Raw genomic sequence first — 23,153 nt, forward strand, 5'->3', positions numbered from 1 at the left:
AACTCTAATATTCTATCATATTTTCCTCAGTATCCCTGATATAGTCTTGCTTTCCACACTCGTTTATATATATTCCTAAGGCATCCATAAATCAGTAGTCAAACATGGCAGTCATTTTCTGTTTCTCATTCAGTCACTTGCCTGTTCATTTAATGGCCATTTGATCCATACTGAACATCGTTCAATGCCCAAGTTAAAATGAGTGAAGCGCACCTTCAAGTTATAACAGTGAAACACAACACGGTGTTCATAATTCTAGGACCTGCTGAGCAGAAATGAACCAGATTTAGAACAATTAATCACAGGTCAATAGATGATAGTCAATAAATCTCGTCCTAACTAGTTAAAGACCACATCAGCAGATAAGACCACACATACACCAAAGAAACCATTTATTGAGTGAACATGCAGATTGCATCAAACAGGAATAATCAGATGACCAAGATAAGTAATTGTCCCCGTACTTCCTATATGGGGGCATACCTCTTAACCTCTTAGTGCAAGAAAATTGGACAAAGCCAAAAATAGTATGGGGACAAAGACCCAAAATCAGGGACAGATTTTTAAATATTGCACTTGCCAGCTTATAATGTTGATAAAGTAATAGGTTCAGCCTTTGCATGCATTCTCTGAAGTGTGTGAAGCCTGAAATTCAAATATCTGTAATTATTTAGTGACTTCAGCCCTCAGCTAGTCACCAGAAATCCACAATGTTTATGAGGAGCAGACCAAAAATATGAGGCAATAATCTGGAGAGTTGACAGGGAAGTGGGTGCGGGCTGCATTTCTACACACATATATATATATATATATATATATATATATATATATATATATATATATATATATATATGTGTGTGTGTGTGTGTGTGTGTGTGTGTGTGAGTGTGTGTGTGTGTGTGTTGTGTGTGTGTGTTAGCCATTCTTAAAAAAGTATGGAAGCAACATCACATAGGTGTGTTTGCTCTTGCATTAGTAATTAAACAGTCAGCTTTAAATAAATAAATAAATAAATAAATAAATGCAGCTCAAAAATGTATTACTAAAATAAACAATAGGAGTTAGGTAACATGGGGAGAAAAAGAGTTGAAGTGCTTTGTTTAATAATATTCACTGAAACCTGGATTAAATAAAGAGCAAGTAGTAATTTTCCCAGATTTCTCCTTTTCACCCAACCAGTCGTTAAAACACAAATCATTATTAAGTTTTGTAACGCTATGAAACATAGTGTGTTTGTGGATGTTTTATCAAGTATTTATAAAGTTAACTCCTCTGTTTTTACATCTAATAGGTTTATAGGTTGTTACTAGCCTAATGACAACTAGGGTCCTTACAAGGCAAGCCTCACACTCTAAACCCATTTGGATACTGAGTGCTTTTCATAGTGACAGCCTATGTCCATAAGGGACATGGGGGACCAGACCAGGGGTAAATTTATGATTTCCCATCCAGTTGTCAAGGTTTTGTTTGATCTGGGTTAGGGATGAACTCTGTTATACATGGATGGAGAGCCTATTCCATACTGGAGGGATATTTTGGGACACATATTTGTCTCTCCAGTATGTTTTGTTTATATCAGAAGTGACATTCACATCCCTGGATGTAGTGTTTCTCATGCTGTTTGTTTTGCACATATGCAACAGATCCATCAGGGCTAGGTCTGAGGAAGTCATGTAAGCCAGGCAAAAATCCCCTGTTAACAGCCAGTAGGAAACTGAATACAGAAACAGAGTCTTTAGGCTACCAGTGTAGGACAGGGTATTCATGCCTTCAATTGTCCTGGAGCAAGACCTTTGTAGACATTCCTAATGTTGCAGGTGTCCAGTTAGGTACATGCCAACAGGGGCACAGTACTCAAGGATAGCTCTAATAAAGACTGAGTAATGTGGTACTGTAACTTCCTTGGACCTGGATGCCATACCATTAGGTATAAGTTGGGCAACATAGAATGATTTTCTTCAGATTGCTGTCTACATATGTTCCCAGATCCATTACTATTGGTCAATTCTTGGGGTGTTTTATTGATGGAATAATTGGCTTGGGTTGACACTTTCTCAAGGGCATTATAATGTATTTTTTTAGCATTGGGTTTTAAGTCATAGTTTTGGTACCAGTAATTTATTTTTGTTAAAATCTCCTTCAAGATGTTGCTGTCTTGGGGGGAATATGTAATAGGTCCCAATTTACAGTCATCTGCAAATTTGTTGAGCCAGAGGCCTTAAATATTAGCTTTGATATTGGACAAGTAGATAGCAAACAGGAGATGGTCTAGCACAGAGCCTTGGGTACTATGCTGGTGACTGATCTCTTGGTGGAGGTGGTCTCACTGATCCTAACTTCCTAGGTTCTGTCTGTGAGCTAACTGACAATTCAATGAGTTGTGTAGGGATTTATGCCTGGTTCAGAGAGCTTGTCAACAATGCCTGAATGGGTATTGTATTGAATGCCTTGGCCAGGTCAAGATAAATAGTTTTATCCTTGTCCATTGCCTTAGTGACTCTCTCAAAGAAGTCTACCAGACTAGTTAGGCATGACCTTCTATTAACAAAGCTAAATTGGGATGAGTCCAGTGTGTGTAGGTTGGCAATGCCCTTACTTATCATTTCCATGATAATTCATTCCATGATTTTGCATATGAGACTCATTAGACTGATGATCCTGTAGTTCCCTGGGTTGGTTGATGGTCCACCCTTGTGGAGGGGAATGATGGTTGTGGTCTTCTATTCACTTTTAACGAAGAGTGCCTTAAGTGGTCCTGATAGGTCATGTTTCAGACTGTAACAAGGCAACTGGGGATGTTGTTGGGACTAATAGAGGTGGTGTTTCTTGTTTTTTTAACAAGTGCTGCCAGCACCTGGTCCCTACTCATAGTTGAGGAAAGTGTGTTGGAGGGGATTTCACTTTGAGGGTGCAATGCTGTCCCATGTTGCTGAGTACCAGCTCCAGTATATTTGATCCTCTAGTTGGAGTATACACTATCAGTTCCAGGGTGATTTTGTTTATAAATTCCAGGAAGTAGTGTGCCTGTGAGTTTGAGGCAGTGTAAGTTTCCCATTCTGTAGAGGGATAGTTAAAGTCACTCATGAAAAGTTTGTTATGTTGGATCGTTAGTGCCAGAAGTAGGTTTAGGTAAGAGTGGTGAGACTCTAGAGGCACAGATGGTGACCTGTAGCTACCTATGATATCATGAGAGACCTTATGTATGGTGCTTTGCATGTGGATGAGTTCCATGTTATCATCCTGTTTAACCAACCTGGAGATATGTTTACTGCTAACGTGGATTCACTTCACTCTATGCTGTTGTTGGTCTAAATGTGTGGACGGCATTGTAGCCTTGCACTGCTAGATTACATTTTGTGCCTTTAAACCAAGTCTTGGTCACAGCACAGATATATTCATTGCCCAGCATGAGGAGGGCTTGAGGTGTGTGCAGTTTTTTTTATTTAGGCTCCTAGCATTAAGATTGATTGGAGACTTTTTCTGTACATTTGAGTTTTGTCTTTTTGACATTGCATAAAAAGGCTCTAGGGGTGAATAAAGTTTTAGCAAGTATCCAAAATCCTATGGTGGACAGGTGCACCCCATCCTTGACAAAGCAGCATGGTTTGTTGACCATGTCCTCACACACATCCCCAATGACAACAGTATTAGGTGAAGTATATGCTTGCCGTATAGGCTTTGGTCTTATCAGACCGTTGGGTGGAGGCTTATGTGAGATGTTGTTTCTTTTGGTGTGTGTTTTAGTGATTGCTGAGAAGCAGTGCTGGTGTTTGGTGGCTTTGGAGGTCTTTGAGATTTGGGATGCTTTGTTTTAAGTGCCTCAGTGTAAGACAATCTGTGTGTGTGGTGAGAAGAATGTGTGAGAGATGAAGTGTGGGTATTCTTGACAACCTTGTTTGAGATGTTTCCTTCTATAGAAATTGTATATTTACACCTCTCACATACTGTGTTATTTTCTTTAATGATTAACTTGGTGTCTTAGAACATTTGACAATTGCTACATTGCCTTGTGATGCCCAAATCTATCAAGCTGGCCACAGAGACATTAGGAAATTGCATATCCATGTTGTCCAGTCATTGTAGTGTGGGTAGTTTAGGATTAATGATTGGGTTTTTAGGATATGGTAGTGATATTTAATGCAAAGCTTAATTCTGTGCAATGCCATGCCGTTTTACAGATTTTGGACCTAATCCTAATTATTTGGGTAAATTTTACTGTCCAGGCATTTGTTACTACATGGGACACTGCTAACTGCAACTCCTTAGTGGGCAGCTCTGCACAAACTCATCTGATTTATAGCAGAGAAAAAAGCTTAAAAACTTACTGCTATACCTTCTAGCCAATAAATGACCACACTTTGAGCTCCCTGTAATACTTCCCAAGGTGGATGATCTAGGAATCTCTTGATGTAAAAACACTGAAAGAGCAGATTAAGCAACAAACAACTGCCAAACAACTTTTCCCTTCTGCAAGGTGATCTGGAGGTAAACAGAACTAGAAAAAACCAACAGACAAATGCTGATTTTTGACACCGAATTAAATAAATGCTTTAAAAATGCTCAACACAGTAGTCATCACTGATTAAAGCATGTACAAGAGCAGTAAATCAAAAAATATTCTTATCTTACCTTGGATGGTTCTGGATGCAGTTGAAACACTTGAAAAGTGTTGCAGGTACTCTGTGGAGGTGAGTAACGCATGTGGATACTAAGTGGAAGCAGTGTCACTGATATAGACAATAATGCATTATTTTAGCATTCCAGATGTCTTGTCTAAATAAAAGAAACCACGTGTACAAAATACTAAGTAAATAACCCCATTTTGTGGTACAGGTAACACACTGCCAAATGTCAAATCTCCTTTTGTTAGTCTTTGTAGAAAAGTATAGGTCTATCATAATCCCGTCACAATGAACACACCTGCCAAATCTGTGACATCCCCTTGTATATGATGGCTCCCTCAACATAAGACATACCGATGATCAATCCAAAAAACAGAATACTCCGGCATTAAAGCTGTGCTAGAGAAATGAAGAAATTAAACCAACAAATCACTGCACAGCACCACAGCAAGTCCAGATAAAAAAACTTACTCCAGAAGACTATTCACTATTTTAAACATTTATTACCAAAAAGTGAGCGCTTTCGCGATTATCCAAATCACTTCTTCAGACAGTTTAAAGGTGACATTTAAAATGCATTTATATATCACTTCAATCAACTGGCTTAATGCTAATTAATGCAAACCAATTAAAAACCATAGCAACTGATCACATACAATGAAGCAAAGCTTTCAGAGGATAAACACAAAAACAAGATGTGCATAGTATAAACACTTCAATAGAAAAATTTGAGAATAAATACTACGAGTGTAAAAATTAGGGAATGCAGACAAAAAAAATACTTTAAAAGTATAAGCAAAACTTAAAAACTGTTCAATGTATTTTACATTACTTAAACAGCTTTCTCTCTTTTAAAACTAGTTTAAGTGGAACATATTCATTTAAACCAAAGCCCCTGTGCGCTGACAACTGTAGTATCCATCTTAAGTCTTTATTTTCAATGATGTTAACTATACCTTCTTTTCTCATATTTTCTTTCACTTCATCAATGGCAAGAAATTTAAACCAGTGACTTTCTCCTTTAAGCAAAATGTGTTTTGCAAGAGCACTATAACTGTGTCCGTTACAGACACAGCAATAGTGATCCCTGATAACCTGCTGGTTTTCCCTATATAGAAGCTGGGCATTGAACACAATAAGCTAAATTGACAAGTTTTTTACTCTCACAACAGGCCTTGATCTTAAAACTATATCCCTTCTTTGTTTCAGGATGAACAAACATATTGGACTTATCTATAAACTTACAAAAAATGCATTTATTACATATAGTCGTACCAAAATTATCATCTTGCAAGGAGAAGCTGTGTGTATCATACACTGGATAACAAAGCTTTCTCCTTAAAAATTCTTATTTTTATATACAAATTTAGGGGAATCATCTAAGATATTAATCAGTTGTGTATCCATTCTTAAAATATGCCAATTATTTTTTACACTATTCTTGATGCTTGCACTATCAGTACTGTAAGTCATACAAAAGGAAATATTGTTATGTTGTTTTTTGTTCTTATTCTTAACAATAGGTGAGGAAATATGGTGTTCCTCTTATTTTTTCTATAATTTCTAGCTCTTTGACATGCCAAATCTATTTCACTTTTTTATATCCTCTCTCTGGAAACTCAACACCAGTTTTTTCAAGATTTTATTGAAAATCTTCATCTTTATCATATAATCTAGAGGTCCTAAGTGTCTGACCTTTCACAATATTTTTGAAAATGTGTTGCGGATGCATGCTATTATGGTGGAGGTAGCTGTTTCTATAACACACTTTTCTAAACCTACTAGTATGTAATTTACAGTTTTCATCTCTAAACAGAGTCACATCCAAAAACTCTATTCTTGTCATGGAGTATTTCATCTCAAACTTCAAAAAAATCACTGGTATTATTTAAATAGATAAGAAACTGCTGTAAGTCATGTTGCTCTCCATTCCAAATCATAAAGAGGTCATTGACATAGCGACAATAGAAACAAACATGGTTACTGTGACATACATCATTCAGAAACTGCTGGAAATACTCCTTACATCTGCCTTTACTCTCCTGTGGACTGGTGAGCAGGTTGTTGCTGGCATGCATTATGAAGGTTATCTGACTATCTTATTTATCTTTCTTTCTTTGCCTTGAATCCTGAAATAGTTTCTTTGTGCTACCTACTGAGTCACTTTCCAGAAGCTGGTAGAGTTCCTTTGATGCCCTGTTCTTTGCTATTGCAGCTCCTTTCTTAGCCTTTTTGTTAGCCAACCAGTATTCCTTCCTAGCCTGGTCTATCCTTTCTATCTCCCACTTTTTCCTGCACTCTTTATTTTTTTCATGACTTCCTAGACTTCTGCATTCCTCCACCAGCTTTTCTTATGTACCATTTTTCCATACCTGGCTCGGCCACATGTCTATTCTGTGGTCCTGACATTGTGCTGCTTTGAGGTGCTGCCATTCTTTGTCAACTACAGGTGCCATAGCCCAGAGTAATTCCTAGAACTGTTGTGCTTTCTCTTCAGTTAACTTCCAGGTCTTCAGCTTGGTCTCTGTTGACCTCAGAGCCTTCTCCGATCATTGTTTGCAGCTGATTGTGGCAACCAGTGGTTTATGCTGTGGGCTGATTGTTTCTCTGGGAATGACTTTGCAATTACTGATTCTACCCCAGTGTCATTTTCTTACTAGGGGGAAGTCCACCTGAGTTGCATGTTGGCTACTCTTGAATGTGATCTTATGGCTTTCTTTCTGAACCATGTCTTGGCTAATATCAAGCCATTTGCCAGGAAGAAGTCTAGAATGGCCTCTCCTTTATTCCTGTTTCCCACCCATGTGGATTCAAGCAATCCTGATATCTTGTTTTGTCTGTCCTGATATTTGCATTTAGGTTACCCATCATCAACACCAATTCCTGTCATGCTTTATCTAGTAGGCCCTGCAACTGCTGTCTGAATATACTCTTCTCTTTGCTACCATAACCTTGCTTTGGGGCATAAACTGAGATTATGAATACCGTCCTATCATTGGACTAGAGTCTGACTGCCATGATTCTGTCACTAATTCTAATGACATCCCTCACTGCCTTCTGAAGCCTCTTCCTCTCCACAATTCCCAAATTATTTCTAGCCTGTCAACCTCTTGAGTAGAAGACTCTGGATCCCAAGCCAAGTGGCTTAAGATATCCAGCCTCCTCCATACCATCATCTCATCCACTTCTAAGCTCTGTCCTGTCATTGAACCTACATTCAGTGTAGGAATTCTTAGTTCGTGTGTAACAGGTTAATTGTTTTATATGTCCAGCTTTCGCTCAACAGAGCTATCCCAGGTAACCCAGGCTGGGCAAAGGGACACCAGCCAGCCAGTCGCTTATTGACCCAGGGCTGCTGGGCTTTATGATGGGCACATACTGACCAATAGGGGCACCAAGATACCTCCCACCATTAGCATAGGTCGCTGGTGTAGGTTGGAGTAGGCCAGGTCCTCAACCCACTTATTACTAGCAAATACCCATGACCATTTGGTGACGTTAGTCAACATGAATGAATCGCCTAGAGCCATATTTTACATCATTGAGTGGCCCTAGCAAGACATGTAGTCTGTGATCTATATTCTCCCATATTGAGGATACTGTGCACCACATTAGATGCTCATAGCAGTTGGTCTATAAAACTCTTCCCCATATGGGGAGCAAGGTGACTTCCTTCATATAGGAAAAACAGTTGTTATGCTCCCTCCCCACTGATAATCTTGAGCTGGCTACAAGCTCATGTATCTGTTATGGCACCCTGCCATTCCCATACATTAAGTTTTTGCACTCAGAATTTGGGCATTAAGAAAGCCATCTCACTGCATGTGAAGGGGCTGTTTCTCATATACATTACAGTATCAGTGGCATCACACTGCATGTGAAAGGATGATTTCTCATATACATTACAGTATCAATGACATCACACTGCATGTGAAGGGACTATTTCTCATGTACATTACAGTATCAATGGTATCACACTGCATGTGAAGGGACAATTTCAAATATATATAACCAAAAATACACCTAGGTACCACACAATAGCATCTTTAATAACACAAAAAAATAAATAAAAACAATGGTGAGCGCTTACGCAAAACTAATTGCTTCATCAGACAAGAAAATAAAACACTCCATTGCTTATATACAGATGGAACCATTGACTCAATCACTGATGTCATAGGTCAATTACGGCATTAAAGCTATATAAAACTTATAAATGTAGAAAAGGCTACATATGTAGAAAACTGCATATAAAAGACATATAAAATGCTGCATGTAAATGCATATAAAAACTGCATATAAAAACTGCATACAAAAACTATATACAAAACTATTGGTAAAAGACCTAAGTAATGTGCATAGATATAAACTCCATAAATACTGTAGCTATGAAAAACATAGATGAAAAAATAAAAGGCGAAAAATCTGGATCTAGTCATAAAATCTATCTACAATATATATGTATCATAATGAAGTCAACATATTGGTTGACGTCACTTGCAAACTGTAACACTACTCTAAATTCATTATGTGGCCTAGAGTTTATGTTAGATGGATTATTACATGGAACTACCTCGTTGTTGATGGCAATGGTTTAGATTTTGCATCCTTTGTTGATTATCTGCATACCACCACTGACTTTTTAAAATTCACATACCGGCTATCTGCAGCTGAGATTGATTTTCTTGATGTACATCTAACTAAAGCTGAATTTAACTGCTTCAAGAGTAGAATCTTCCACTAACCAACCAGAAAGAACACATACCTACACAAAACTAGTATGCATCCCTGGCACATCCCGAGAAATGTATTAAAAGGGCAAGTTTATAGGACATTAAGATTACATGATGATGATGAGGATGCACTACTAGCATTAAATAATTTAAAATTTGAGTTTATAGCTAGAGGACACCAACCTGATGAAATTGATAAAACTATATCTGATGCATGGCATATGAGATCAACTAAATGTAGACCTTATTTTAACAACAACGAGGTAGTTCCATGTAATAATCCATCTAACATAAACTCTAGGTCACATAATGAATTTAGAGTAGTGTTACAGTTTGCGAGTGATGTCAACCAATATGTTGACGTCATTAAGAAACATTGGCACCTATTACAAGAGGTACCACAGTTGCAGGTTATTACCTGTAAAGATCCACTATTCAGTTTCAAGAACAATATGTCACTCAAGAAACAGTTATGTAACAAGGATGTGCCTAAGAAAGCCATCCCTTCTTCACGTCAGGGCACTTTTCCTTGCAGGTCATGCAGTGCCTGCCCCTATATTTACAGTATAAATACCTATGTCCACCCCACCAAGCAGTTTCAGTTACAGCTTAATACCTATGCTGATTGCAAGAGCACTGATGTTGTCTATTATTGTTTTTGTCAGAAATGTCCGGTGTTTTATGTGGGTAAAACAAATAGATTTCTTAAAGACAGAATTCTAGAACATCTTCGTGATGTCAAAAATAAGAAACCCACTAATGCACTCGCCCAGCATATTATTAATACAGATAATTCACATTCTTTTAAGTTTTTTGTGCTACAGCGCATACACAAAAACATCAGAGGCGGGGATATAGAAAATTTTACTGAAAGCTGTGAACTGAGATGGATCATTAAATTGAATGCAGATAAATATCCAGGCCTTAATGGCTCTACTTCCTTGGTTCCTTTCCTGAAAGCAAGACGCCTCAAACATGTTTAATTTTAGGCACCTCATACACCCATTACACTTATATTTATATTTAGTCATATTTTAGAGATATAGACTACTTTTAGTTATACATATATATTGTAGATAGATTTTATGACTAGATCCAGATTTTTCACCTTTTATTTTTTCATCTATGTTTTTCATAGCTACAGTATTTATGGAGTTTATATCTATGCACATTACTTAGGTCTTTTACCAATAGCTTTGTATATAGTTTTTGTATGCAGTTTTTATATGCAGTTTTTATATGCATTTACATGCAGCATTTTATATGTCTTTTATATGCAGTTTTCTCTATGTGTAGCCTTTTCTACATTTATAAGTTTTATATAGCTTTAATGCCATAATTGACCTATGACATCAGTGATTGAGTCAATGGTTCCATCTGTATATAAGCAATGGAGTGTTTTATTTTCTTGTCTGATGAAGCAATTAGTTTTGTGAAAGCGCTCACCACTGTTTTTATTTTTTTTTTGTGTTATTAAAGACGCTATTGTGTGGTACCTAGGTGTATTTTTGGTTATATATAGTTCTGGTTTTGTGCACCTGGGTTTTACCTGAAGCCGTTTCTCTCTTTATACACATTTTTACACACAATTTCAAATATACATTACAATATCAGTGGTATCACACTGCATGTGAAGGGACTATTTCTCATATACGTTACAGTATCAGTGCATCACACTGCATGTGAAGGGACTATTTCTCATATACATTACAGTATCAGTAGCATCACACTGCATGTGAAGGGACGATTTCTCATATAAACTGCAGTATCAGTGGTCAATGGCATCACACTGCATGTGAAGAGATGATTTCTCATATAAATAACAGTATTGATGGCATTACACTGCATGTGAAGGGACAGTTTCAAATATACATTACAGTATACGTGGTATCATACTGTATTTGAAGGGATGATTTCTCATATATATTACAGGATCAGTGGCATTACACTACATGTGAATGGATGATTTTTCATATACATAACAGTATCAATGGCATCACACTGCATCACTGCATGTGAAGGGATGATTTCTCATATATACATTATAGTATTAATGGCATCACACTGCATGTGAAGGGACGCTTTCTCATATACATTACAGTCTTAATGGCATCACATTTTATGTGAAGGGACTATTTATTATATACATTACAGTATCAAAGACATCACACTGCATGTGAAGGGATGATTTCTCATATACATTTACAGTTTCACTGACACCACACTGCATGTGAAGGGATGATTTGTCATATAGAGGGTTGGGAGGGTGGCATAATGGTTAAGGTGTTTGCCTTACAAACACAAGGTGCAGGGTTTGAGTCTCACAAGGGATAATTGGCTAAGCTTAAAATGGCTCACAAGGGCAGTTAGCTTAGTACTAACCTATGACAGTATCAATGGTATTACACTGCATGTGAAGGGACAATTTCAGATATACATTACAGTATCAGTGGCATCACACTGCATATGAAGGGATGATTTTTCATATACTTTACAGTAAGAATGGCATCACACTGTATGCAAAGGGCCGATTTTTCATAGATATTACAGTACCAATGACATTACATTGCATGTGAAGGGATGATTTCTCATATATATTACAGAATCAGTGGCATCACACTGCATGTGAAGAGATGATTTCTTAGATATATATATATATATATATATATATATATATATATATATATATATATATATATATTACAGTATAAATGGTATCACACTGCATGTGAAGGGATGATTTCTCATATACATTTACAGTTTCAATGACATCACACTGGATGTGAAGGGATGATTTCTCATACACATAACAGTATCAACGGCATCACACTGCATCACTGCATGTGAAGGGATGATTTCTCATATATACATTATAGTATCAATGGCATCACACTGCATTTGAAGGGACGATTTCTCATATACATTACAGTTTTAATGGCATCACATTTTATGTGAAGGGACTATTTGTTATATACATTACAGTATCAATGACATCATACTGCATGTGAAGGGATGATTTCTCATATACATTTACAGTTTCAATGACGCCATACTGCATGTGAAGGGATGATTTCTCATATACATAACAGTATCAATGGCATCACACTGCATAGGAAGGGACTTTTGCTGATATACATTACAGTATCAATGGCATCACACTGCATGTGAAGAGATGATTTCTCATATACATTACAGTATCAATGACATCACACTGCATGTGAAGGTACTATTTGTCATATACAGTACAGTATCAATGACATCACACTGCATGTGAAGGTACTATTTGTCATATACAGTACAGTATCAATGACATCACACTGCATGTGAAGGGACTATTTATCATATACATTACAGTATCAATGGCATCACACTGCAGGTGAAGGGAGTATTTCTCATATGCATTACAGTATCAATGGCATCACACTGCATGTGAAGGGACATGCTGACATGCATTACTATAACTATGAGGTATGTAAATGACAGATATCAGTCTTGTTTCAGTAATTAGTGCTCGTACTTTGCTACTGTTCACATTGTCTGCATTTAAGATCAGCTGGTGATGCATGACATCCACTCCTTTCCCCTTTGAGAGGAGAACTTGTTTTTAGCTGGACAGTTTTCTTTCTTTCTCATCTGCCTAGCTGAACCTAAGTCACTAGTACCACTGACAGGTACCTTGCTCCCGAGCCAGGAGGTTGGCTTCACATATGGAAACTGTTTAAGCCTTTTCTTGTAATTTTATGCAGTTGATTATAAATAAATAAAACACTGTATCCTGATTTATTAAGTAATTAAGTGAGTAAGTCCATTACCTTGGCACAAAAGTCAAACTAAAATTAGGCCTTGTAAAAATTACCAAAATTCCTGTTTTGATAATTATTGTAAGCTATTTTGGAGCATTGTTATAAGACAATCCCCCACCTGTCATACATTACTAAGTAAATACTGAATAGTCTGATTATTTTGCCCCTAAAGATATACTGAATAGAAGCCAATAACAAGCAACAACACTGTTTGTCCTTTTTACTTTTTTTAATCTATTTCCTCTCATCTTAGGTTATTCATTACAGATGTAATGGATCAAGAAGAATCTTGCCAGACAAAGCTTGACAGAAACCGCCACCAAGCTTGCATTTCAGAACTGGTAATGTGTTACTTATTTCAGTGCTCCACAGAAAAAAATACGTCATTGAAATACCATATTTATTAAGCTGACACATTTTTTCAAGATGGCAGCTGTGTTGTTTCATTTAATTATACTGGCATTTTGATCTCAAGCTGTCTTTAGACTGCCAGTCATCAGACTGTTTTTCAAATCAGTGACAACTGTTAGGTGCACTGTTTCTTTAATATTCTGACTTGGCCACAAATTAAAGACCATTTCATATCTCTCAACTGTACACATTTTTCACAGAATGTCCAGAATTTGGCCTCATATATTTGGTCAGTTTTTCATAAAACTGACGCTTTCTGGCAAATTAGTGGTAAATCATTAAAGACTGAAGTTTGAAAATAAATGACAGACGTGCGTTTCAAACTTCATATCTTTCAGAAAATTCATGCTGTTGCAAAACTTATTATTCTATCAACTTTCTAAGTTTGTAAGAGCAATATTTAAAAATTGTCCCAATTTGTGGATCTTTGTTCCCCCATTATTTATGGATTTGTCCACATTTCCTGCTCTAAGAGTTTGAGAGGTATGTCATGCATTCATAACATTTTACTACTGCATATAATTTTCCTAGCTTCTATTCTTCTTGCCTTCTTACATTCTTGTTTGCTTCACTGTCCCTATGTCCGCTGTGATATTCTTTCTAACTCTCCATTTTATTTCTCTAATGGATTTGGTTAATTATGTGAAGGTGGGCAAGCAATTGCATTTTGTCTACCTCCTTCATGTACATATTGATTGATGATGAAAGGAGGGATTTAACATTTGTTCCACAGATAAAGATGCTGATACCATAGAGAAACTTTGATGAAAAGCTAGCTAAGGCCACTAACAAACAAAAATGTTTTATGGATAATGACAGAAGTGTAAATAATGACGTCTGTGACCTTGAGGTAAGAGCATTTAAGGACAACCATGGGATTATGTTTATCCCTGAGCAATAGTTTAGTAAAGGAAATAGCTCCCTTTTCATTCCAGATTATAAGGGTCACCATCTATATTGACTGCAGAGAAGAAATGGGGGTCTCTCTATTAAAATACTTTTCTGACATATTGTTGGAAGGAAGGAATTACAATCTTATTATAAGAATTATGCATGGCAATGTAAAATGGGATGTTGCACTCTTATTGACTGTCTAATCAATATTGTTGTCATCAGATATTAAGTTTTGTAAAGTTATTCATGGTTGTTTCTTCATTGTACTTGCTGGTGATATAAACACCCCCATGTAGATTGGAGCTTGTCAACTTCTAACTCATTCATTTAAAAACATTATTGATGACAGCATCTTACCCAATTACCAGCAAATTGTTAACGTACCTACAAGTAAAGGCAACATCCTACATGTGACAGATTCCAGGTGGTCAACTGTCATACAGAGCCAGAGCTTTGTATATCTGTTCACCTAAATAGTTCTTGTTTTTATGCTTGCCAGGCTGTTAAAGTTCATTCTGGTATTACACTCCAAAGGAGTTTTTATACATAGATCTTTGTGGCTAACATCATGTTCTATATATTGTGTAACTGTATAGGTAGGAGGTTCAGATCTCACAGTAGTGGCTTCAGGTTTTGGGGGTTGGCATAATGGTTAAAGTGTTTCTCTCGCATTCAAAAACTACTGGCTTTTATTATGACTAAAGAGAAAATGGCTAGGCTTAAAATGGTCCACAAGGGCAGCTAACCTAGTACTTACCTATGAGCCTACTACAGTGATGATTATAACGTCATTAATCAAGAAATTAAGTTATGGCAATGGAGGGACAGTATGATGGACAAAAAGTGGGGAACCTTTTATAATTTTGTACAATATCTAATGATAATTATGTTCCCTTAGGCCATTTTACTAGAAATTGAAATAAATCCCCATTATGGTAGTCTACTGAAATTTCTAGGGCAACATACTCTGTGAAGGACTTATTGACAAGGTTTAACTAGTACCAAGCCTGAAAAACAATACAGACTATACCAATTCTCATAGAACCTTCAGAAAACTGGTTGAGGTTTATGCAATCATATGAATTAACATGACCAAGAACCAGGAACACAAAAACATGCGACCAAAATGTTAGTCCAAGTAGCACACAAAAGGACACCAGGAACTAAAAAAATTCCTTTAATCCAGAGATTAAGCGCTTTAATCATCTTATAGCCAAAGACTTCATCAGAATCTGTTAATCAAACTAAATAAAACATTTATATAATGAAAGAGCACACCACCTGACCATAGGTCTTGTTAACACTTAAAGAAACATCCTACCTTTCTCTCATTAAAATACATAAATACCCATAAAATGGTACATATACATGAATATACAATCATTCAAACTATATAAGACCTTAATTTTAATATACTTTTGATGGAGCAGCATTCATTTAACCCAGGAGAAAAATATGCCTGTAATTTAATCTGCCATAGTAATTCCTTGAATTCTAAAATGTCTTGCCATGGCCCACCCCGTGGATTTTGAATAACTTGCTCAACAGCAAAAAATAAAAATTCATGATCAACAAATTGTCCCACATGCTTGGCTAAAGCACTGGTCCTTTTCTGGTTCCTTATGTCCAATAAGGGCTCATATACCCGGTTCCTAAAACGTCTCTGAGTTTTTCATACATAGAACCTAGGGCACTTTTTACACTTTGCTATATAAACAATTCCTTTGGTATTACAATTGCAATGAAACCAAGATTTAAATACTTGGTTGTTAATCTAAATCGAGTCTCCTTCCAATATGGAATGGCATTGAGGGCGTGTTCCGCACTTATAAGTACCTTTCCTCCTAAAACTAGGGCCAAGTTCAACATATCCCCCTCACTCTCAAGGAAATTCTTAATACATCTTCCTTTCCTATAAACCATCTTAGGTTTCTTCCCCAGACATTCTAGGATTCCCTCAAAACAACGAAAAATATGCCAGTTCCTAGTAATGATATTCTGAATACCTTCATTGTCAGAGGTATAAGTGGTAACAAATGCCCTTGGAAATCCTTCTTGTATGACATTATAACCATTACCCGAACTCACCATCTGGTCATGGGTGCCCCCAAGAATAGGTTGATAGACACCTTCTTGCCTTTTACAAAGAACTTCTCTAAATATTTGTGAAATTAGAATACTAGGATAGCCACGTGCCAAAACCATCTCCGCCAGTTTGTTCCCTTCCAATTCAAAGATATCATCATAGGTTACCATACGGGCCAATCTAACAGGTATTGGTCTGTTAACGCAACTTATCCATCAACTTACCCAACAGGTGGGACAGTTAAATGTAAGAATTTCACAATTGGAGGGTTCAACGAACAATGCCGGGAGTGACAACTCCATTGGACAAACCACACCACCGATTTTGCAAAGATATTTTCATGGACAGACTACTGAGGTAAATGGCTTTGTTGGTAGCTTGAACAGAAATAATGTATCTATGAACATTAACATTGCTGAATGGCTAAAAAAGGCACCAGGTCAGAATATGGCTAGCCTGGTTGCCAACAGTAGCTCTATTGGCAAACTTTTAGACCGGTTTGAACATAAAGTAATCAAATATAGAAAATTATTGATTGAAAATGAATATTTCGGGGAATGCATTAGTCTTAAACTAGTTCCCAATGGATTGAGGTACTGGAAATATCCGAATGGTTTAACTTGTGATTCCCCTATGTATCGTGAATTGCTTGAGCTTTTCAACCGACAAGGGTTTGAGCTCATGGAAACCATGATCAAACATAATTCCAAGGACTTGGACAATTTGTTTAAGGAAGTGCTTGAACTTGAAAAGTACATCAAAGGTGACGGTTCATTTGCCCAATGTTGTGACAGCTTTTACAAGATACTAGAAAAGGCCGGCCGGGTCTCACAGGAGTTGAGGGTCCAGAAGTGTAAAAAGGTGGAAAGAGATAAGCTTGATTACAACCAAGGGCATGCCTATCCTGCACCTGGTAATGGCAATAATGGGCGGAGTTCTAAAGATGAGGTTCAACGCATTTTTCGCAGCAGTGTTGATAATGATCGAGGAAATCACGCTGTCCCTTTAGAGCAAGCCCCAATGAGACGTTCAGAGAAAATATGCAACAGGAACCCGAACAACATTGGACAGAGGCAGAAATGGAGGCAAACAGCGAACAAGTTTGGGAGGAAACAGAGGCAGTAGTAAGAATAGAGGCTTTGGACTTGCAAATGCCTAACTATGGAACTGAAGTTTCCAATATTGGACCTAACACAATTTTAAATAATAAAGGTGACTTTAAAATGTACAATTATTCAGATGTTTATATTAAAAGTAAATACAGTGATGTGCTTAGTAGAGGACTGAATTTTGTTCCCACAGTTAAAAACCAAGTTTGAAGCACTAATGGTTGATTTAAAGATGTTTACGAGAAAACTTAATTTCGCCTTATTCTTTCACGATAATAACAGGAGCTGTTATACTCACGAATTGGTATGAAAGAGCTTATTTAATTCCCCTTTGCAAATGCCTCTTGTTATTTTTGAAAAAGTATGTGAGTTTGATTTTAAAAAATTGTTGGGACCTAGTTCCTTTAAGAGTTTAAACAATTTAATGGATTGTGAATGGAAATTGCTTAAAGGTCTTTGTAGTGACAAGAGCATTAGGGTCATGAAGCCTGATAAGGGCAGGGGATTGTGGTGATGTCCAAAGTTGATTATATCAACCGTATGAATGGTATGCTTCTAGAGGATAGCATGTATGATGAAGCATCTATCAATTTAGTGGATTTGTCTTATGTACAAATTGATTATTTGGTGAAGGATATGTTTGACTAGGGAGCTATTACTATAGATGAATATAATTTTCTCCATAAGTGCATCTTGGACCCCCCGTTAAGACCCATTATTAATGCTTCATGGGCTAAACTACATCCGCTTGCTAAATTTATTGATGTAAAGCTGAAAAAATGCTTGGGCCTTCACTCAGAAATTTGTAAACATTCATGGGATTTCCTCAAAAAGATTAGGAATATGGCTTTTAAGGAAAATATTGTGTTTTTAACAATTGATGTGGTAAATTTATTTAATGTAATTCTGCATGACATCGGTTCTGAATGGTTCCAGGAGTATATAGCAGGCAAAAACTTTTTTCCAACAATGATGTATATGTTCTTACCTCTTTGATGATTATAGTGCTGAATTGTAACTATGTGTACTTTGAAGGGCAATATTACCATCAAAATGTGAGGTGGCTATGGGGGCTGCCTGCGCCCCCATATTTTCTAACATCATTATGCTTGAATGGGAAAGGAGGTTTCTGGCAGGGTCTGAATATGAGTAATTTTGGATGAACTATTGTTTTTTGGATGACATTTTCATTGCATGGACAAAGCCTGCTGATAGAATCACTGAGTTTATTGAATATTGTAACAATACCACATCCTTTCTTAAATTTACTTATGTCTTTCATTCTGATGTTATTCATTATCTTGATCTTTAAATAAAGAAAAATAAATGCTGCTACCGTCTGAAGGTTGTAGTTCCCAATGAGAAAAGTATCAAAACCAAAACTGGACACAACCACCACGATGTTATAAACCAATATTTAATGTCGAAGTGAAACAAAATAAAATGAGCGCTTTCACATGCTACACAGGCATGCTCCTTCAGATTTCACAAACACATTTTCAAACAGTTCTTAAATACTAACTGCATAACCAAGTAATTGAATTCAATAATGGATTGATTGAGCAAGCAATATTTTAAGGCAACCAGCTCCTAGTTTAAAGCCAAATATAGAGTGAATCATGTATAATGAAGTGTGTGTATGTGTATCCTGAATACAAAAAATACAATGTAATAAATAATATAAAGTAATAATTAACTAATTAAAAATTGATAATTTAAACAAAACACAATTTACAACATCATATTACACTGTCCGATGTAAAAAATATAAAATATATCAAAACACTATTTACTAAAATGCGTGTACTAACGTACATCTAAAACCAAGGTATAAATTTTGGTCCTTAGTCATGTCTAGCACTTATAATTCATTGCCTCTTAAAACATTAATGGATAGAATATTAATATAGTATATAATATAAAAAATACAATATCAAGATATATATATATATATATATATATATATATATATATATACGGTTGAAACCAAAAATACATCTAAATACGTGCATCCAGTATTGGTTTGATGCTAATAGACTGGTTGAGCCCTGGTTCTACATGTGCTCTCATTCTAAAAATCCATTCAAGCTCAACTGATTCTAGGTGATTCAAGTTGCTACCCCCTCGTTTATTCTGCAATATCATCTGTAACACCCTGAACCTAAAAGTATGACCTACATTTAAACAAACATGTCTGGCCAACGCGTTCTGGTTATTCATTTTCCTGATATCGTATATATGATTATATATTCTGTCTTTTAGCCTCCTCGTTGTCATGCCCACATAAAACCCTGTACATTTTGTGCATGTAGCTAAATAAATTAGATTCTTACTATCGCATGTAACATAAAACTTAGGTTTAAACTCAGACATCATGGTAGGATGAACAAAATGTTGTTCGAATGTTATATATCTACACATATTACATCTCATACAGCAAAAAGTACCCATTTTATTTATACTTAATCTATTGATTCTATCTTTTGTGTGTTCCTTACATAATAGCCTCTTTAAATTCTTACTATTTCTATAGTTGAATCTTGGTTTATGTCCCATTATATTCAACGTTTTAGCATCTATAGTGAGTACACTCCAATATTTGCTTATTATGTCCACCACTTTCCTATTGTCATTAATATATCTCGTAATAAACGGGGTTATAATATCATAACTCCCTCTTGATCTATTATTCACATAATTCCTGGTAATTTTAGTATTCTCATTTATATTATCCATAATGGAGCATCTAACTTTATTTATCATGGAATCATTATACTCCCTGTCTAAAAACAGGGTGTGTAGATCATCAAGCTGCCTCTGTAGGTCAGGATTCTCTTTACATAACCTATATATTCTGACAAACTGTCCTTTTACCACATTAGGAAAGACATGTCTGGGGTGCATGCTACTATAACATAAAAGTGTATTCCTCCAACAAGGTTTTCTGTATAGACTCGTGGAGAGACCACCATCCATCATCCTGGTTATTTTAACATCCAAAAAACATACTTCTCTTGCAGAGATTTCTGAGGTAAATCTCAGAAAATCAGTAGTCGACTCCAAGAAACTGATAAACTCTAAAAGATCCATCTCAGTTCCTTTCCAAAATAGTAGTATGTCATCAACAAATCTTTTATATAGTAGCACTTGTTGGGAATATGTGCTACTAAATAAAAACTCCCTCTCCCAATAATGTACCACTAAATTCGCATAAGAGTTGGCACAGGGGGTGCCCATTGCTACCCCCCACTTTTGTGCATAAAGTTTGTCACGATATATGAACACATTATTGTTGAGGATGGTATCCAATAAAGTACATACCAATATCCCTTGTTCATTCGTTACCCCTTCTGTTATTGATAGCATACTCCTAACGGCTTCTATGCCGTAGTCATTGGGGATTGCTGTAAATAAATTCCTTACATCTAAAGTTACCATTAAGTAAGAAGTATCTTTAAATTTATCCTTGATGGTTGATATATCATAGATTAGCTGGTAGCTATCTTTTAAGATGCTCGGAATGTTACGAACAATAGGTCCTAGTACGCTCTCTAAATATTTTCAGTCACCCAGTCCTTACCTGCTACAATAGGTCTCATGGGGAGGGGAAAAACATCTTTATGTATTTTGGGAAGGCCCTTAATACATGGTATTGTGGGAAGTTCAACCAGAAAAAAATCATATAGCTTCTTGGTGACCTGCCTGCACATCAATAGATCATAAATATCATCATATACTTTGTTAATAATTTTCATGAGTGATCCAAAACCTATCTCTACATAAGTATTAATATCACAGAGCAAAGTCAACATTGCATGGTCATAATCTACATCATCCATTACCACTATCCCTCCCCCCTTATCAGCAGGTTTTATTACTATGTCATTATTAGAAGTTAGGTTACTCAAAGAGCTTCTCTCTTCTTGGCTTAAATTAAAGTACATGCATCTAGGTCCTTGTTTAGAAAAATATGCATAGAAATCATTCTCACATAGATTAATATAACATTCAACATTAGTTGGTATTTGTGGACAAAAAGAACTTTTACGTTTAAAACGATCTGCCAAACAATCATTATTATTCTTATTGTTAGCGTGCATTAACTTTAATGCCACTGAGCATCCAAAGAGTCTGAGATCGACTAAAAGTTCGCTAAGTTTACTTGCCTGAGAAGGAATAAAAGACAGTCCCTTATTTAAAAGGGAATAGTTAGCAGTGGTAAGTTCAAGTCATGAAAAATTGTAGACCAGCTGGTTCAACTTCGTAACCTTCGTCTCACGCCGAAGTTGTCCCCTGAAAACTTGCATTTCTGACGACCACGGCTGTATGATCTGTCCCTTTCTCTGTCGCGGAACTTCAGCGGTAATGGAAAAAAATCTTCCGGCTTCCTAGATGATACCTTCGGTCTTGCCCCTGGTCCTTCACTGTCTCTCGACTCCATTAGGGCCTGTTGGTTACAGGGAAGAGCAGAGGATGCAACATCATCATGTAGCTGTTTTGATGACGTAATCACGTCAATATGTGTGAGCCTTTACTTTCCTCATTACGAACAGCAGTTGAGACTGTTTCTGTTGTTATATCGAGTTCATAGACATGTGCCTTTTCTTTATCTAAAGTTTGAGGAACATCATTATTGTCCGATGTTTGCCCTGAATGTTGATTATATTTGGGCCAAACAAACACCTGACCAAGCAGAAAATCCTTGTGATCGTGTTGTAGCTTACGATATTTGACTTGCTGTAGCCTGTCAGTATATAATGTGACTTGAGTGTAAATGCTGTCAATTCTTTTCTCAAACATCGCTCCCTTGAAGCGGTGTTGTAAATCTCTATTCAGAGACTCTACTTTTTGTGTAAGTTCCACTTCAATAGGGGAGAAATATTCAATCAATAATTTTATATAATTAAAACTTAATTCTAGATTTAATTTCTGCCATCTCTTCAGCAGTTCGGGATGATTATTGCCATAAGTAGGCATGCATAAAATTCTCATGCCTCTAGGTACAATGCGAAAATGAAGGCATGCCTCCATATGCCTTCTCTGCCATAATAGCCTTTGCAATTTGTATAAATCATTCCCCAGCTCTCTAAGCAAGTCATTAAACTCTCTCAAATTATCCACAGTACCTGCAGTAGTCGGCGTTGATAAATGATGTAACTCTAAGCCCAGCAAGGGATTATTCTGCATTTTTACAATGTTGTTCCACCTTGAACTCCTGGAGGCATTATCAGGATTATAGTCCAGTTCTATAGCTGTGCTTTCCATCGTGTGAAGGTAGCCAGCACAGAAACAGAAACCAAGATAAAGAAAAATAAATGCTGCTACCGTCTGAAGGTTGTAGTTCCCAATGAGAAAAGTATCAAAACGAAAACTGGACATAACCACCACGATGTTATAAACCAATATTTAATGTCAAAGTAAAACAAAATAAAATGAGCGCTTTCACATGCTACACAGGCATGCTTCTTCAGATTTCACAAACACATTTTCAAACA

The 23,153-nt window shown here is 36.5% G+C and overlaps 1 protein-coding gene across 1 annotated transcript in view; it reads left to right on the plus strand.

Moving 5' to 3' along the window:
• Positions 1–23,153, plus strand: part of LOC122797634 (otoferlin-like) — a 1,687,021-nt gene that overhangs the window by 628,205 nt on the left and 1,035,663 nt on the right. Inside the window, exons 12-13 of the mRNA XM_044066178.1 lie at positions 13,412–13,499; positions 16,781–17,673. Of these exons, the coding sequence (XP_043922113.1) occupies positions 13,412–13,499; positions 16,781–17,673 (981 nt within the window). The remainder of the gene's footprint in view (positions 1–13,411; positions 13,500–16,780; positions 17,674–23,153) is intronic.

Source organism: Protopterus annectens, chromosome 3.part1, assembly GCF_019279795.1.
Source record: "Protopterus annectens isolate FY-2018-M chromosome 3.part1, PAN1.0, whole genome shotgun sequence".
Classification (NCBI taxonomy): Eukaryota; Metazoa; Chordata; order Ceratodontiformes; family Protopteridae; genus Protopterus; species Protopterus annectens.